The sequence below is a fragment of the Podarcis pityusensis genome (assembly GCF_964106645.2).
Source record: "Podarcis pityusensis genome assembly, chromosome: 14".
In the NCBI taxonomy this organism is placed as follows: domain Eukaryota; kingdom Metazoa; phylum Chordata; class Lepidosauria; order Squamata; family Lacertidae; genus Podarcis; species Podarcis pityusensis.
Window position 1 is genome coordinate 32,482,340 of NC_138039.1, and position 19,567 is coordinate 32,501,906.

At 43.0% G+C, this 19,567-nt stretch overlaps 1 protein-coding gene across 1 annotated transcript in view; it reads right to left on the reverse strand.

Moving 5' to 3' along the window:
* IGF1R (insulin like growth factor 1 receptor) overlaps nucleotides 1-19,567 on the reverse strand; it is a 184,200-nt gene that overhangs the window by 54,533 nt on the left and 110,100 nt on the right. Inside the window, exons 3-4 of the mRNA XM_080982094.1 lie at nucleotides 4,547-4,856; nucleotides 1,578-1,723 (exon numbers count right to left, since the gene is read on the reverse strand). Coding sequence (XP_080838220.1) covers nucleotides 1,578-1,723; nucleotides 4,547-4,856 — 456 coding nt within the window. The remainder of the gene's footprint in view (nucleotides 1-1,577; nucleotides 1,724-4,546; nucleotides 4,857-19,567) is intronic.

Consider the following 19,567-nt stretch of genomic DNA (forward strand, 5'->3'; position numbering starts at 1 on the left):
GAAGCCAAATAAACTGAGAGGTGGACCAGGAAAGATAAGCACAATGTAGTTTTTCATCATCATCATCAAATTTACTGCACTGGCCTAGACAATTTTAAAAATAAACGAAAGTAAGCAAGCTTTGAATATATAAGCAATACATTAAAAGTTAAAATACAATACGATTCATGAGATTACCAAACCATTCTACCACTCATGAGAGCTAGAAACTTTGTTACAAGCTGAAAAGTTGCCCATAAGCAATCTTGCAGATTTCGGGCTCCCAATAACAATCCAAATGGAAATGCTAAATATTCTCCCTGGCCATTTGGCTAAGGCGCTCCAGGCAAGTGGAATCTTCTCATTTTCCTTACTGATGCAATGGAGGAAGGCGGGAAGTCCCTGTAATTACAGTGGTGCCTCGCAAGACGAAATTAATCCGTTCCGCGAGTCTCTTCGTCTTGCGGTTTTTTCGTCTTGCGAAGCACGGCTATTAGCGGCTTAGCGGCTACAGGTATAAACTCGTTCCCGCAACTGCAAGCCTCGACTCCTAGGGAGCACCTGGCCATTGCATAAGCCTCGTCCGGCCTCTTAAGCAGTCCCTCCTGACGCGCTTACATAACACAAGCCCCGACCGCCGCCATCCCAGCGACCCCGGAAGATAAGATCTGCAGCAAGCACCCCGCACCTCCGATCCCTGCCTTTATTTTGCTGCAGGAGCCTCCTCTGCACCGGGATCCTCGCGCGCTCCCTCCGTCTCTCCATGCCTTTTAGGTGAATGGCGTGCTCGGGCTGACTTTGGACGACCCACAGCGGGGCTTCCCTCGGCCGCGTGACCGAAGCTCGCCTTTGCGGTCACTTTGAGAAAAAGGAAAAAAAACTCGCAAGAAGTTTCGTCTTGCGAAGCAAGCCCATAGGGAAAATTGCCTTGCGAAGCGATGCAAAAACCGAAAAACCCTTTCGTCTTGCGCGTTTTTCGTTTTGCGAGGCATTCGTCTTGCGGGGCACCACTGTATTAGAGAAACTCTGCTGGTGAGGCAGGAGGTGTTGTAACGCAGAGATGAAAGGGGGAAGTCCATGCCAATGGAGAGGGCAGGAGACTCAACTTGCCTGCGGTCTGCCGACTGTTTGAAGGCAGAGGATGCTTCCTCTCCTCCCTCCCTCCCTATACCTGCTTTAGCAAGTAGCTCTCCCAAATGGCCTGCATTCTACCAAGCAAGCATTATTCCATTTCTTTTAAAGGACTACTTTACTATCCTTCTGCATAGCTTGTTGCTTTTTATAAACAAGACAAAATAAAAACAAACCATTCAAAAGGGGAAACTTTTTTTTTTTTTTAAGAAGCTTGCATTATTTGTAAGGTATCCAAAATGGAGACGTTTCTCAAACAATTGTAGTGTTTTTTCAGCCAGAGCTCACAGGAGCTCAGTTCCGGCACCTCTCAGGTAGGTGCCACTGCCATTCTAAGAGAGCAAGGGAGAAGCTCGCGGTGAGTTCCTGCACCTACATTTTCTAGAAAAATAGGAGTGATGGTGATTAAACACGAACACACAAATAAACATGTGCAAGCAAGCAAGTGAACAGAAACTGTTTCTTACTTCCACGGCGGATGTTGATAACGAGGCTCCCTTTGATTTCTGTGCATCCTTGTAACAACTCTGCTGACGTGACAGAGTCAATGGTTATCGTCTTTTCAAAGGAGCACACCTTGGGGCAGGGTCCTTCGCAAGGGCTGCAGAACATGCTGTCAGGAGAGAAGGGCAACAAATAATCAGCAAAAACCTGCCATTTTTCAATCAATAGGTTTTTTTAATTGAACTTCCCCAAGAAGGAAAAACAAAACAATAGTCAAACAACACAAGATAAACCATAATAAATCAAAACAATTATGTTCTGTGTGCACATTTAATGAGGGAGGAGAGAGGAAGGGGAGGAGGAAGTGGTGGAACATTCAAATATATGGCAAGAAGTCCGTATATTTGAAAACTTTCAATCTTTCTCCTCTTTATAGAGGGTCACCTTCTCGTAAGCCGCCAGTTTTTAGTCATGAAGGTAATATAGCTATCATGGCCATAAGATGCACTTTTCCAGTCACTGCCTGTAAGCCCTGGAAGAACTGCTCCCTGCCTTGCAGGCCTTTCCCCACCTGGCCTGGAAGGGTGGGGCCCTGACTGACTCCAGCTACAAAAGCTGAGACTGCTGAACAGAATCTTGGGCTGAGGCATTGTTTAGGAGGCAGCACTGCAGGGTGGTGGGTGTGGGTGTGTTGTTGCTGTTAATTTTTTGTAACTTTTATTTCAGATCTTATGGTTTATGTGGAAATTGTCCAATCTGGTTGTGTACTTGAAGTTTTGTTTATTGTTTCTGACTATTGCTACATTTGGAATTATGTAATGTTTTATATGTTGTAAGCCACCTTGAGCATGGTTTGAACTTTGGAAAAGCAGCATACCAATTTATTTATTTATTAAATTTGTATACCGCCCTATACCTGCAGGTTATAACATAGAAACACAGAATACATAATCAAAAACATAAACAACCCAATGATTGATTGATCCTCACACTTATTTCAAGCACTCTCAGTACATGGCCCTGTTGGTACATGCCAGAAACCATTAAAAGTAAACACACCAATAATTACCACCCCTTCCCTTGCAGCTATTAGTGCTAATCATGGGAAGGCAAGTGGTGAAGGCAGGAGGGGACACTACAAATTCCATTGGCTTTCAATTCACCACTTCCCATCTTCTCCATTACCACACAGAGGCTCAGATAAAGAGGCTTATGCTTTTTAAGAGTGTTTTTAATCACCTGAAAACTCAAGTAGTCAGAGGCAGCAAGGAAAAAACTTTTCCCAGTAAACACTGGGTTTCTAAATTAGGGGCAAAGATCAGTACTTTGCACCTGTATATAAACTAGGAACTCTTTGGGGGGCCAGAGGAAGGTTTGTTTGGATAAATTAACATTAAAAAAACATGAGAAGTCAGATGTCAACAGGAAATGAAACTGCTGAACAAATAAAGGCAAACACTCCACAGAACTTCTTTTAAAAAAAAGTTCAAGAGGAAGGGTGGTCTTTATTTATATAACCATCCTCTCAGGAGAATGCCAAAGTTTTATTTGTCTTGCACCCAACAAAGTAAGATTCTGGGCCCACTTCTGACCCATTAAGTTAGTCTGTCTCTTTTTGCTGCAACAGACTAACATGGTCATCCCTCCGAAATTTGTCACCCAAGCTCTTTGGCCAAAGGTTTAAAAACGAAACACATGCTACAATGCTAAAGGGATTTAGGGGCAAGTTCACACAGATTTTCATTACTCATTGACTGCAATGCAGAGGAAGTAGTCTGCACACAATAAGTTGATCTGCAGTGGAAGAATACCTGGATTGTTCAACTTGCCTCATGGGCACAACACACTTAAAGCACTACTATATTGCTTTTAACAGTCATAGATTCCTCCAAAGAATCCTGGGAGTTGTAGTGTTTTTAAGGGTGCTGATAGTTGTTAGGAGTCCCATCCCTTTCTCCTTCTCAGAGAGCTGAAGTTCGTTAAGGTGGTTTAACAGTCTAACCCTCTTTCCCAGGGAAATAACAAAAGACCCTCATCTTACTCCAACCCTGTTATGTTCCTGCAATAAAAAGTTTGGTTTCTGTGCACACACCTGCCCATCAACGAGGGCTGACACAGCCATCTCAGGTGGCAGAATTCAAGTGGTGTCTCCAGGCCCACCTCCACTACCCAAGTGGCTGCAGTGGCTCCCAGAGAGATCTCGCGAGAATCCTGCAAAATCACAGAGACCTCCAGAGGTCTGTGACAAAAATCCGTCATGTGACCTCGTCAGAACCCAGAAGCAGTAGCCACGCAACCCCAGTAAGCGAGGCTTCGAGAGGGGTGGCAAGGGGTGTGGGTGTGCAGTGCAAGCACAGGGTGGCACCTTTCTGTTTCGCCTCAGGCAGCTAAACGGGATGGGCCACCCCTGGTCCGCACATAAATAGTTGGTAAAGGTCAAGGGACTCCTGACCATTAGGTCCAGTCGCGAACGACTCTGGGGTTGCGGCGCTCATCTCGCTTTACTAGCCGAGGGAGCCGGTGTACAGCTTCCGGGTCATGTGGCCAGCATGACTAAACCGCTTCTGGCGAACCAGAGCAGCACACGGAAACGCCCTTTACCTTCCCGCCGGAGAGGTACCTATTTATCTACTTGCACTTTGACATGCTTTCGAACTGCTAGGTTGGCAGGAGCAGGGACCGAGCAACAGGAGCGCACCCCGTCGCGGGGATTCGAACCGCTGACCTTCTGATCCTAACAATTCTCAGCACCCTTAGCAAATGGCACTTCTAGTCCTAGGCTCTGTGGTTTAACCCACAGCGCCACCCACGTCCCATAGTTGGTACATTGGTCAAAAAGCCACACTTCCATAATAAAAGAGGTACTGCATTGTTAATGAAATATTAGAAAATGGGACAGATGCTCTACTGCAATATCCTCCATATCAGAATAGCCTTTCTCCAACTCTGTTTCCCAAAGAGTACAGCAACTTGCAATGTCTGTGTGTGTTACCTTTGAGTATCATTGCGCACAAATCCAGGAGGACAGTCGGACACACACGCATCGTCATGAATCACAAAGCTATCATATTCGAAGTGTTCCAAGGCCACTTTGGAGCAGGCCTCCTTCGTGATGCAGCGCCAGCCCTCAAACTTGTACGTGTTGAGCGGGCAGGTGGCGACGCAGGTCCCATCGTGGTAGTAGTTGCGACAAGCCACACATGCCGAGTTGTTGTTTGGGGCCGTACAGCTTCCCAAGCATTCCGGGTGGCAACATTCATTTTGGTCAGTACAAGCATGTTTGCCACATGAGCTGGGACACACTGTAAGGAGGAAAAAGAGCAAAGCAGCATAAATAAGGGGCACATTATAAGGCATAAACGCAACCCAAACAATGGCACAGCACAGGGTGGGGAATCTCAGGCCCAGGAGCTGAATGCAGCCCTCTGGGGTTCTCTAACTGTCCCCCCAGCTTTCCCCAGTCCACCCCCCCCCCATGAGACAAGTTTCACACCTAGAGTAATTTTTGCCTGGCTTGAATTCTGATAATGCCTCTTGCTTATCTGGATGAGGGCTAGAGAGCAGTGTGTGAGTGCAGAAGCTAGTCTACTGTACAAAGGTAAAAGAAATTACATCTATGACTATAACCTTTGGCCCTGCCCACCACTGGTACATGGCCCGTGGAAGGCTGCCCAGAAGGAAATGCAGCCCTTAGGCGGCAAAGGGTTCCCCACCACTGGTGAAGCACAACCCCCAAATTATCAGTTTAAATTCTGCATTATCAGACGTATTTATTGATTGATTCATAGTCCATTCTTCTACTGCTAGAGACAGAATGGCTAGACAATTTTTTGAAAATTTTTTACAAGACATGCGTACAACAGCAAATACTTTAAAAGAGTTTTAAAACAAAGTTACAATCACAAATGTTTTATAGTTCAATGACAGAGCATCTGCTTTGCATGCAGAAGGCCCCAGTCCTCTCTCTGAAACCCTAGAGACCCTCTACCAGCCCACATGGATAGGGCTGAGGTAGATGGACCAACAGTCTTATGTGGTGTTAAGGCAGCTCCCTGTGTCCCCATGTCCTTTTGGCTAGACTTGTCGAGGAAAGAACCTAGGAACCTTCGGCTTGCAAAGCAGGAGTCTGAACGCTGCGCTACAGTTCCTACCCTTTCACTTGCCTCATAGAAGTTACACAGCCTATCAACATTCCTTTGCTGACATTTCCCCACTCAAGCAGTTCAGAGTTGTTAGCGAACACTGCATGACATCACAGCAGCCTTAGCCACAGGCGGCTGCGAGTTTTCTTATTTTTGTCTTCAGCTAAAGATAGTAAATGACCATTCGAAGTATTACTTTGAACAAGTAGTTTAAATAAGTCAACCGGTGTTAACCTGACATCATAAAGGCTCTCTGCTTGGATGCCAGATTTGCTAGCCTGCAGTGGGCTGCGCCTCAGCTCAGTGTACGTAAATATTAGAAGTCTCCAAGGCTATTAAGGGATTTCATTAGCAACTCCAGACAGCATGTCTTGCAAGCAGATGGATTGCTGCTCCCCACGAGTGCCAAAACGTAAGATTTAGTATGGTAACAAGATTTCCCGTTTACACAAGGATATCAAGCAAAGCCGCAGACACATGCATGTATACCATGCCTTTAGAGCTCAGCTTGTGGTACCTAAAATATTATGTACCTTGATGCACACTTATTTAGGGTGATTTGCAAATAAAAACAAAAAGCTACAACACTGCATGGGTCATCCACACCATCTACACCAAACTAATCTGGCATCAATGAGCTGAACAGCACAGTTACACAAGGTTCTCCTGCATCGCTCTTGCTTCAGAAAGCATAAAAAGCTACAATACAACCAGAACAGGCTGTTTCTAACACAAGCTGCGTTTATACCGAGCCCCTCTGGTTTCCTGGCCTCGATTTTTGTCCTTTTATCATTTTAAGTACATGAGAGAGTCCTTACTAGATCAGACCAAAAGCCCCATCTAGCACAGCATCCTGCTTTCCACAATGGCGAACCAGATTTTTGTGGAAAGACTACAAGCAGGACATGAGCAATCTCCTGCAACTTTCCCCAGCATTTCAGAGAGTGAACATTTCCAGCACCTCCCAGGGAATGAACCTGGGACCGTCTGCACACAGCTCTTCAGCGGAACTGAAGCCCATTTGTGTTAACTTTAGACCACCAGTCTTCGTCTTCACACTCTCTTAGAAAATATGCTTTTTAACGTGTGCCTTGAAATATTTATTTTATTGTGAAGCCATTCTGTCTCTAGTTAGAAGGCTCAAGTAACAGGTGATTTGAAAGTCCCCCTAATAGGAATAAGATCCAGACTCTGCAACTTTGGAACATCACAAGGCTATTATATGGTAAAGCATGGGAAAGTACCTGCAAACCGACAGAGCAGAAAAATCAGGGAACTGAGCTTGATTAATTGCCAGTGGTGATAATTATCAAGCAGAGTCAGTTAACAGCTTATGTAAAAAAGACAATTTAATACTTCAGGTGTTGGAGTGGGCTACTCGTGTTATAAAAAAAATAGTTCAGAGAAAGGATAGCTAGGAATGGAAAATGCAAAAGAAAAAAAAAGTTATTTTGAAATGTATGTGTATTGGTTAGTGTTTGGACTAGGATGTAAGAGACCAAGGTTCAGCCGGCCATGTAGCTCGCTGGGTGACCTAAGGTTATTCATTGCCTCTCAATCTAACCTACCTCAGAGGATTGTTGTGGAGATTAAATGGAAAGGGGGGGGGAGAGAGGTCCAAGCGCCTTGAGGAATATTTGGCTATAAATGCATTAAAAATAAATAAATAAATAAATGGGATGCTTTTCCTCTTTTATTGTTGTATATAGTTTTGCTTTGCTTATAAAGAGAGTCCTCTCTGCCTTGAGACTCTGAGGAGAGAAGACAACAGAAGGGTAAACATACAAATGAAGCAATTTCTCACATTCCTAAAAAAAGGAAATTACTTAAAAGAAAAAAGGGGGGCAGTTTCAGTATCAGGGGGACCATACTACTGCCTTTTGAACACAAGACCGTGTCGTGGGAAGACCTCTCCGTAAATTATTTGTTGAAGCATAACAGAGCAAATACACCAAGTTTTCTGGAATGCCTCAAAAGGTCGCCATGACTTCACCAAGGCTGAAACGGAACAATCAGGTGAATAAACAGTCAGTTGGAGGGAATGAAGAAACGTAGCCAGCAGCGTAAGACGCCTGGCAAGCGAAGGCCACAGCCTCCGCCAAGATTGGCAGGGCGCCAGTCGCACGCGGGCAGACACAGAGTTGCCAAGTGTGGTGGTTTTTTTCTTTTTTCTTTTTAGTTTTTAAAAGAAATATTCTTCCCTTTCTTGTAAAATGATAGTCAAGTCTTCCCTTTGCTCTCGCCAAGCCCTATCCTTCCCACAAACCCCAAAATTAAAACAAATCCCCATCCAATTGAGAACTTCAACAAAACTTTTGTCTCAAGAAGGGAATTCAGAAGGTGACGAGCATTTGTATATGACTCTGCATTTGTATATGAGCTGTGTATATGAACATGCCTGATTTCGCTCACAAAAAGTGGAATTTGGAAATAGTAGCTCGTATTAAATCCTGGAAGAGGCTTTTAAAATGTGTTTTCTAACTACCTGCTTGACATCATCCTACAGAAATTTCCCTTCAGAACATATTTTTGTATTCATTCAGCGCATTTTAAGTATCTTAAGTCAGAGGTTATCAACATGGCACCTATGGGTGCCAGGATGGCCAATAGTACCACCTATAGTGCCCAGTCGAAGGTCTGTTAAATATCCCTTCAAAAATCCACAATATACGAGAGGCTATCTGCTCTTCCTACACAATTCCTGTTTGTACTGAATGGGCCTCTCCTACACTGAACACACACAACCCTTAAATATGCCCACATTTAACTGGATGCCAGGATTGGATGCCTACCCTCTTCTGAACAAAGGACAGGTGGAAAGAGCCTCCCCATCCCACCATTCATGGGATAGCTGACTGAGGGGCAGGAATTCCCACACCACTTTGTGGCCTTGTTACTTTTTCTGCTCTTTTAGATGTGGTATCGATTATGCTACGTCTTCAGGGCAGCCATTTTGTGCTATGCCATGCCCTCCCCCCTCAGGACAGCCATTTTGACTGGCATCCACGGCACCGTCTCAAAATTCCCAATGTAGGGATGGAGGAGGAAATTCCAAATGTTCCTATTAGCTCAAAAAGGTTGGCGACCCGTCTTAATTGCTTGATGTACACGACCTTAGGAATGTGTATAACCACCCTGCAAGACAGAACAGCAAGTGATAAAATGGCAGGCATTTTGGGGTAATGCACACAGGGTTAGACTGCACGCCATAAAACAATTCTGCCCTAAGGCTACTGATTTGTGGCTTAGCCCGATTTTGAACCAGTGTCTGTCTGGACCAAGCCCAATGACTCTTGTCCTACATTGGCTCACTAAGAAAAAGAGGAATGCAGGGTGGGGGTGTAGAGTGAAGGGGTATGAAGAAAACTGGAACATCTCTCTCTTCCTTTCCCTCTCTCACATGCCCACACCCATTTCTGATGATTCATGGACCTAGTTGAAATGCAAATCGAGCTTGTGAAATTATACATATTCATTCAGTTGCAAGTAGCAGCATGTCCCAACGTGGAGCAAAGCAATAGCCATTGCTTTCTTGAGGAGTTTTCCAAGATCCTCCTCTAGTTCTAAACAAGAGTCACACATCAAACATACAAAGTTACTATCATACCACCCTGAGAACTATATTTCCCAGAGTGGTTTATCAATCAATCCCTCTTCACAGAGAATTGTGGGAAGCGTAGTTCTGTGAGGGAAATGGCGTCTCCTACTAAATCTCAGTACTCTTAACAGACTACATTTCCCAAAATTCTTTTGGGGATGCCATGACAGTTTGAAGTGGTACCATAGGGCTTTAAATGAATGCCCTGAATGTGGCCTAACTTTGCATACTCCCCGTCGTCCTCCTGCCTCACTGGGTAAATCCTCTTCTTCACCAGAGCAGCTTAATAAAGAAAGAGAGGGGGTGGGTGGGATAAAAGACATGACATTTCTGTGAGGAGGAACTCACAGGAGGAAAGTGTCATAACACCAAACATGAGAACACTGAATGGCTTCCTTTTGCTTCCTGATAATTAAACCACAATTAGAAGATTTCTTGAAGAAGGTGGTGGTCAGGGGAGAACAGGGTGGGGAAGGAGTAATCGCCTGCTAGGTCCTTATTTATAGCTTTTTATTCTCACTGTCATGGGTGCTAAGAACTGCAAGCAATTATCTGCTCTTGCTTTAAACTCCAGAGTTTGCACACAACTGCTTGCACTTGCAAAGAGCATAGAAAGATTCTGCTGAAGCCGAGAGAGTCCCAACAGCAAACTCAGGGCATGCTGTCTACCATCCAAGAATTACATTTGACCCAAATTCATTTCAGGAACCACCATATGTTCCCTGTTTACATCCTACCAGAGCCACTCTTATCCAACGGAGGCTTCCAAGATATTCTGAGGATCTTCCCACATAGCAGTTCCTCCCTCCTGTTACCACTTACATTTCCAGAATTAACAACATCTGGTTGGGGGAGTTACATTTGAGACTTGTACTAATACATACAGACCCTAATCGAATTAAGCTTTACAAAACTTGCCAATTAATTGCCTTGCTTTCAATTGGTTGACTGGGGTGACTGGTTGAAATACCAACCTACTGAGGATTTAACAAGAACAATAAAAATATTAATATTAAAACGAAATCTGAAAAAAAGAACAATGATGTACCGAACATCTTAGAACTGGACATCAGCAAGCAGTTCACAAGCCTGGAGGAGAATTGCATCAGTAACATTACTGTAATTCAAAAATATAACACTATCATTAAATGGAACCCAAAGTTCCTGGAGACAAAGTATTTCAGAATGCCACAAGGCTTTATTTTATAAAGCTTAAAATAATCAAGTTAAGAACCTAACCTAAAGCAACACTTCAAATATTTTTTTTGGGGGGGGAGGGAATAATAAAGTCACTATAGATATTTGCACTGACAAATTCCTTACAGAGTTAAGAAATCTCATACTGATCAAGTAAGTCACAGTCTTGCATATATTGCTAAATACAGTATTACTGGGGTTTTTTAAAAAAAAGTTACAAAAATTCAACTTTTGTTGGGGCAAGTGACAGATCCTTGGATGGGGTAGGAGGTGACATTCCAAATGTTTCTGTATCTTGAATATTTGAAAGTTGTTTTTTATATTTTCAGCTGTTTTATATAGGCCTTTGTATTGTAAATTGCTTCCGGATGTCTTGTGGGAAGTGAGCTTTAAATGAAATAGCAATTCCCATCATCCCTTGCCATTGGCCATACTTGCTGGGACTGATGGGAGTTGTAGTCCAGCAAATCTAGAGGGCCAAAGATTCACCACACCCAAGCCATGCTAACTCTCAGTCAGCCACTTGGCTAGAGCCTACAGCTATGCTGTCGCCCACCCAAAACATTTAAGCAGCAGGCCACGTGGCAAATGATTCTCAAAAGCAGACCCCTAGCTATGAGCAGACTTCTCCCCGACTAAGGAAAAGATACTGGGCCCTTTCCTTATGGGACTGAGCTAAGGAGACTGAAGGCCTCTAAGGACCGTGGAGGTTAACAACTTGAAATGTGCGACAGAAAATTTTTTCCACCAGGTGGAACATTTAATATTGCTACAAGGTTGACATATCATTTGGTGTTTACCAGAAGAGACTGGGAAGGGGAAAAGACAGTGTGTATATGTGTGTGAGAGAAAGCAAAGAAAGCACACTCTTGTACAGAACATATATTTTATCAATATTTTATAATCTCCGTTAATCCACGTTTCTTGTGGCGATGTTCTAAAAAAAGGAAGGAGATCCTCCTATGAATTTAAAAACCCCACCAACTATAAAAACTTGATGAGTTGCTTTAAATGCCAAGCTGTTTCAATATTCCTTATAAGTTTATTAAACTCTCAACTGTCCGGCCATGACTAATGAAAGTGGAATTGAGACGGTATTCTATATTTATCGCTCCACTGCTTGTTTGTGCCGAGGGCCCCATTTTTACACTTTGTTGCTGTGTGCAGAGCTATGCGAGGTATTGTGGGCTCCCAAACTTTGCTGATTTCCTAACAAGGCAGGTTTGTGTCCCAGGGAGAAACAAACCCGGGGCTGTTTTTGTTTTTTTGCAAAAGAGAAACCTTAACTGAGGCAGCGTCTCCAAACTCGAACACACAAAGTGGGTTTTGGCAGTACATCTCAGACCTGGTACCAGAGACCATTTATGTGTAAATTACATGCCTCATATACAGCTCCACATCAAAATGTCTGAAAGATAATTCCTTTTCTACTTTTTGTTTCTCTCTATAGTTCTGTTAATTTAAAATGGTTTGGGCTGAAAGTGTACAATTTGGGGTAGGAGACGTTTTTAAATCTTCTGTACTGTGTCAAGCTGTAAGTCATGAGGGAATCTCTAGCCCTCCAGGGCCACATTCACTATACATCTGAAGTACTATAAAGTCGCTTTAAATAGTTATGGATTCCCCCCAAAGAATTCTGGAACTGTAGTTTGTTAAGGCTGTTGAGAACTATTGGGAGATCCTTACTCCCCTTCACCGAGTTATAGTACTCTTAAACTACAGCTCCCAGAATTCTTTGGGGAAAAGCCATTACCGTTTAAAGTGGTACCATAGCGCTTTAATTTTTTTGATGTGAACTACAACTCTCATAATCATTGGTCATGCTGACCAGGGCTGGTGGGAGTTGTAGTTCATCAACTTCTGGCAGGGCCAAAAGTTTTCAATCCCTGCTACTGCTTATCAACATATAATACTGATAGAAGTACTAAAACATATTGCCCAACTATATTCAATACAACATTATTGAATAGGTGAGAAATGCAACCAAGAAGATGCATTTGGCCACCAGGAGCGTCTAATTCAGCCTTCCCCCAATCTGATAACCTCGATGTGTTTTGGAATACAACTCCAAACACCCCCAGCTTCTAACTCAGCCTTCCATGCTGCATGGGGCTAATTATTTGTCTTTCTGGCCCATTTCAGCCTCACAGACTAGGGCCACAGGTAGCAGAGTGTGGAACAATGCATATGACTTCTACAGAGGACTATATTCCAACCACACAAAAGGCAGAGGTTTCCACACACAGGCGTCCCTCCTAGGCAAGCAAAGGGCAAGTGTGGGCAACCTGTTGGCCATCCAGATGTTGCTAAATGACAATACCATTAACAGGCCATTGGCCATGTTTGCTGGCATTGATGGGAGCTGTAGATCAGCAACATCTGGAGGACTGCAAGTTGGGATAAGACAGAATCAGGGTTCAAGGGCATTTTCCAGTAATGCAAAAGCACTCCTGTAGGGCAGGGAGCAGGGCCAGTGAGGGGGATGGACCAGGGCACCTCCCTATTCCTGATCTAGGCCAACACTGACTGGCAGCAGCTTTCCAGGGTCTCAGGCAATGAGGGAGCAGGAGAGACAGACCTTTCCCATTACGTGCTTCATGAAATGAAGAGGTTGGAACGTTCTGCATGCAAAACAACTGCTCTAGTCACCAATAAACGGTACCTCCTTCTCACGCAAGGAAGTGTTGTTTTTCTTTTTAAAAATAATAATAATGTGAAATTCCTCCACCTAGAGTCTCAAGCAGTGCATTCCTGAAACAGTTTTACCACCTCATTTGCAATTAAGCTGCCATGGTGTCCAAGTCCACACTTGGTCCCCTTACCCAAATCCTAGAATGCTTCCTTCTTCAAAACACAGACGGCCCCACATACATGCAGCTCTGTACCAAGTCGCAACCCCCTCCCAAAAAACCCCCAAGTTCAAGTGAACTCATCTGCGAGTTTTGAAAAGAAAGGAAAGCTTCCAGAGCAAGTTCTGGCAAGCGATGCCAACCTCAGAACATGTTTTGCAAACAATTAGGAACCCCTGAAACAAAACAAAAAGAGCCATAGGCTGAAGTCATTACGGGGATAATTAGCAATAGAGTCATACCAGTCCTATTTTGCTTGTAAATTCAGCTCCCATTATAAAAGAAAGAGCTGAAAAACAGCCATCCCACCCTCTCTTTCATCCCTGGATTAAGGCAACTGTTCCCAAGTAGAGATGAGTATTGCAGATACCCATGTGTGAGGGCTGGGTAGCAATCAAGCAGCAGCAGCACCCCTTATGCAAGCGAGACTATGCTGGAGGCTCCAAAAGAGGTAATTCATTAGATGTAAAAACATGGACTGTTCCCTTGCTGGGTTTAAAAAACCCCACAAAAAACATATGTCAAGGTATAATGTAATGATTAGTGATGGGGACGTAGGCAGAGATATAGGGTTGCATCAAATGTTAGTCATACTCCACAGGAGACCTACTGCAATTCATGGATGACTAAGGCCACATTCACACCATACATTTAAAGCACTATGATACCACTTTAAACAACCATGGCATCTCCCACAGAATTATGGGAACTGTAGTTTGATAAGGTTGCTGATAGTTGCTAGGTAACTCCTGTTCCCTTCCCAAGCTACAATTCCTAGAATTTCCTGGGAAGGAGGTTTGCCTGTTAAACCACTCTGGAAATTGTAGCCTCTGAAAGGAACAGGGGCCTCCCCACAATTTTCAGCACCTTTAACAAACTACTACTCCCAGAATTATCGGGGGGGGGGGAGAGATAGTCCTGACTGTTTAAAATGTAGTTACAGTATAGCACTTTGAATGTACAGTATAAATGTGACTTAATATGGGTTGGTTAATTTTAATAGGTCCACTCCAAAAAACCATTTAGCTGGACACAAGCCACCAAATTCAAGGAAAGCATTTTTATAGATGAATTAAGAGGGTTGAACTAAAAAAAAACCCTCCTGCCAAAAGCTTTTCAAACTGTAAATGTTCAAAAATAATGAAACTTTAAACTTAATGCGCTAAATGGCAGCCCACTGATCCAAAACAGTCTAATGCAGGAGTTGTGAACCTTTGGCTTTCCAGATTTTGCTGAACCATTATCTTTGGCATTGGGCCATGCTGACTGGGGGCCGGTGGACATGGGATTTGTAGGCACACTTGGCTGGTGAAATCCATCCATACCTCTTTGCCCTCTCTCAATATTCGTGGAAGGCTGTAGCTCGCTGATGGGGCATCCGCTTTTGTTTAGAAACTCAACTATAACAAACTGTTTCAAGCCAAACTGAATTTTCTTCATTTGCATCATTAACTGTGCTTATGCAAATACGTTTGCCCCGATTGTACATAACAACATACAGGTAGTGTTACAAGTGGTACTGTGACTTGCATTATTGAAAAGAAAACCAGAAGCCCTTGAAATATGAAGAATGCCTTCTTCCCCAATATTCTAGAATCTAGACAGACAACTTACCAAAAGGGGGGTGGGGGAGAGAGGCACAAACTGGGGCTGGTGATTTAAAACCTGCATTTAAAGACCAAAAAAACACTAGCATGCGAGTCTTCGCAACAAAACACACCAGGGAAAGAAACAGCCATATAACTAATTGGAAGAAGTTGGGAGAAGAGACCTGCTTAATCTACTAATCAATCAGTCTCGTAATATGTACATATAAGAATCATCCTAATGGCTGAAAGGGAAGAGATAAAAGACGCAGGTCCCTTCATATTCTTTTACGCTGAAGCCCTGGACAGGCCACATGACATGGTTGTTTATGAGTCTGGAGCAGAGTCACATGATACGCTGCCAACACCTCCTCCTCCTGCCTCCTCCTGCCTTACACAAGGCTTTACAGCTTTGCCAACACAAACAGCAATGACCTGCTTATAAGGAGGCGGGTAGGAAATCTCGGGGCAGTGATGCTGTCTCAACACATCAACCAGGATGCATTGCAGGGAACTTCCACTGCAATCCAAGGACAATGAAATTCAGAGAATTGGAAGCTTTTCACGCACAGCTCAACTCTCCCACAAATGTGCATCATGTCTATCCATTTAAACAAAACTTTGAATCTTAGATTCAGTCACACTTCTAAAGTGTGTGTGTGGAGAGAGAGAGAGAGAGAGAGAGAGAGAGAGAGAGAGAAAGAAAGAAAGAAAGAAAGAAAGAAAGAAAGAAGATGCATAAATACGTTTGCACTATATTTAAAGGTTGCATTATTTTTTAGGAAAGCGTTTTCAAAAAATGAGTTAGTAGGATATATCATAGCTGTTTCCGTGCATTATCACACAAGACTCACATACAAATCCACTGCATAAATCCATCAACTGACATGCACTGTGCCTATTTTCAAAAATACAACAGTAACTGGGTCAAGGAATGTTCTTTAATCTGTCTGCATATAGCAGGGTAGCAAAAGGAGAAAGGAAGTAATTTTGCCTATTGCTGATTATGACAGGAGAACTCATGAGGTAGGAGAGAACAACTTCTGCCATGAGGAAGAGGTAGTCAACATGATGGCATCCAAATGTTGTTCGACTACAACTCCCATCATCCCTGACCACCAGCCAAGTTTACTACGGCTGATGGGTTATGTGGGGAGGGGGGAAAGAATATGCTTTAATACTAAACAGATTTCCATTTTAGATGTGAGAACTAGCATAGCACAGTAGATGATAAGTACCCAGTTCAAATCTCTACTCTGCATGAACACACTGCCATCTACAAGGGTGGATTTGGCCAGTTGACATACATTTGCAAATCCTCCCCTTGATTTGGTGATCCACAACTTTTCCTCCAGATAAATGAAGAAGGATGTGGCGACTGCAATACTGATATACACCCACCCACAATGCCACTGGGAAGGTATGGAGACACACACACAAACTATTGCTGGAACCGCTACATTTGTTTTCAACTGGACACACTGGAGGTCAATGCAGAATTAATCTGCAACGTGCTTTCATTTTTGGAATCAAACTAGTTTCTCAAGATGTGTTTTTCAGGGGCAAAATATATGCAGTAGATCTACATTGTGTGTACACTACAAACTGTAAACTGCCATGTAATCTTCGGGTGAAGGGCAGAATAGAAATTTTATATATAACCAAGTACTTCATGCCAATTGATTCTAGAAAAACATGTGTGCACGTGGCCAGTGTCTACCCCTGAATAACTAGATAAAGAATGTGGAACGCTTGAACGTCTGAAAGCTACAGGCAAAGGTAGCAGCATTATTATTTTGTCATCATATAAAATTATTCTTGAGATGTACCTTCCATCTCTTCAATGCTATAGAGAAAACATGAACAATTTCTAACTATTCATTTGAAGTGATGGTCTGCTTTTCTTCAATTTGTGTGCCCTGGAAGCCTTGTTGGGATGAGTAAAAATAATTAAATGCCAAGTTGAATGCAGGGTTTTCAGTCTCTATGTTCTTTCATCACTTTTTTTTTAATTTAAAAAACCAAACACCAAAGAATCCCAGCCACTCAGAGATAAATCGTGTATAGAAAGGAAATCCTTCTGGATTTTTTTAAAGATGCCTCCATAATCCATTCAACACATATTGTACTACAAATTCCAGAAAGGTTGTTTTCCAGCCAACATTTGTTTCATATTCATAAAAATCGTCAATGACAGGGAACAGAAGACAGAGGCAGCCCCATTAAAGCAGCCTGGAACACAGAGAAATACTACAGTCTCTCTCCCACACCTCCTATTGCTGCATGTGGTTATCAGACTTGCCTTCTTACTTAATCTGCCGGATTTTCTTTGCCTCGTTTATTGTCAACATTGCTCCTAAAACGTCTAGACGGAACAAAAAGTTCCATTAGCTTGCTTTTGCCACGCACATCCCTACGTCTGGTCAAAGCCAAACCCTGCGAGGGTAGGGTGGGGTGGGGTGGGGAGGGAAGGGAAAAAGGAAAGAGAAGCTAGAACTTAAATGAAGATAAGCAAGGGCTTTTGAAAAGCTGGGGGTGGGGGTCGGGTAAAGTGGCCTTGCATTTTGTTTTAATTGTCTTGTGATTTTTATATCTTGGCAATGTGCTCACTCAAGCAAATTAATTCAACCTATTTATTATTACAGAGCATTATTATTTATTATTATCGCTGCACTCAGAGAGCTGCAGATTCTCAGTAACGCCTTTAATGGACTTGTAAGGTAGGCCAGATCAGCAACATCCCCACATTTCGTATGGGGAAAAGACCAAGAAGAGTGGCTTGCTGAAAAACACACACAGCCCAGGCTCTCAAATCACCAACTCTAACGGGTTGGGTGAGAAGATATAGGATCCCCACTCCTGCATGATTAATGTACGAATGACTGATCATGTCTTTTACAATCCCTTATAAATATATCCACGCAAAAGCAGACACACTCACACACACACACAAATCTGTCTGGTCATTTCAAATATTATACCGGGGCAAACCCAAGTTTGCCACTGCCAAATCTATTCAACCAAATCATGTTTTGCAAAACTGGGTGGGCAACATTCACACCTGAGACTTAGGTACCCAACCAAGATTTTTCATGCTGAAGTCTAGGAACAAAGTATCTCCTTTTATCTGTCCCCTCCACTCAAACTCATGTTTTTATGAACATACACAAGAAATCAGTGGCAATGCCTCACTCTACTCCTGGGGAGGCTATAGTGATTTTCAAAGCAAGATCTACCAAGTAGTGGACAAAATACTAAATTTCCATCCTAGTAATACTCACAAATCTTCTACTACATCTAGGCATTAAACTTAAAAAAGGAGACGGGCGTTCTTTAAACCATTAACATTATTTTATGTGCACTGGATCAACCAGAGTATTAACCATTTCTCTTCTTATTTAATACACCATCAGTTGTGCCACTTACTACTTTGCATCCAGAAGTTTGACCACATGAATCAGGACCAAACCTGCTCAGTTCAATTCCGACAGAATGATAGTGTTCCAGAGAAACAGTGCAAACTACTAACATGCAGCCTGTTCTGTCCTGCACTTCAATTTGGAAAAATCAGACACCATTCAGACATGCTTTAGGACACTTTAACATATTCTTTGTAGACTACCGTAAAAGTTCAGTGTTTTGATGCTGTACACAAGGGGGTGTGGGGAACTGACTGATGTGATAAACACGCATTGGAGGACAAAACCACAGGTACTGAATAATGTTCACAACCACCTTGCAAGAGACAAGGAATTGAGGCTAAGATTTTGCGGTTTGCATATAGCCAAACAAGTTTCAGGGCAAGGATGGACCATGAACTTGGGATGTCCCAAACCGAGTGAAGCGAAGCAGAAAATCTTCCAAAATGAACAGATTTCCAGTATAAATACATTAGTTAGAAGGAATGGGTGCCAATTACAAATAGGTAAAAAAGGTAAAGGACGCCTGGACAATTAAGTCCAGTCAATGGTGACTATGGGGTGTGGCACCAATTGCAAATACAGTATCAGGTGAGCTTGGCAGTTTCAATGTTTTCTACTGTGTTTACTAAATGTAAGTAAAGCAAACATGCTGCAATTAGATCACTCTTGGGAGCACCCTAAGATTTTCTGAAGCAAACTGAACAGCCCCCAATGCAAATTACCCTATTTCGCATAGGAAAATTTCCCTTTTCTATCCCCTACCCCCGACAACCTATCTCATTGCCTCAAAACCATAACCTCCTGCTGTCATCATGTTGGATACTCCACTCCCCACCTTTAGTCTCTCCTGCTTCCCGCCACTCCGATGAAGAATTCTGAACAATCCGGAAGTTCTCTCATTATTTTGTGACATTTTGAGCTGGTTCAAATCAAGATATTGCCAAACTGTGACCTATGGATCTGTTCTATTGGACCAATGGGGCTGCATGTGCCCTTTGTGATGCAAGTACTGTGCTGTTTAAGACTAACATTGTATAATAAGGGGAATTTGTAAAATAAAACCTCATGGAGCCCTTTCTGTTGATGTTTCATTGATCTCTCACAACAGACTGAATCAAATCTGCCGGCTTCTATTATAATAATAAAAAGGGCAAATTCCCGTGCAAAGAGTTTCTAGAGCTCCTCTTAGCATGACTCCCACATTTAATACTCTGAGAGA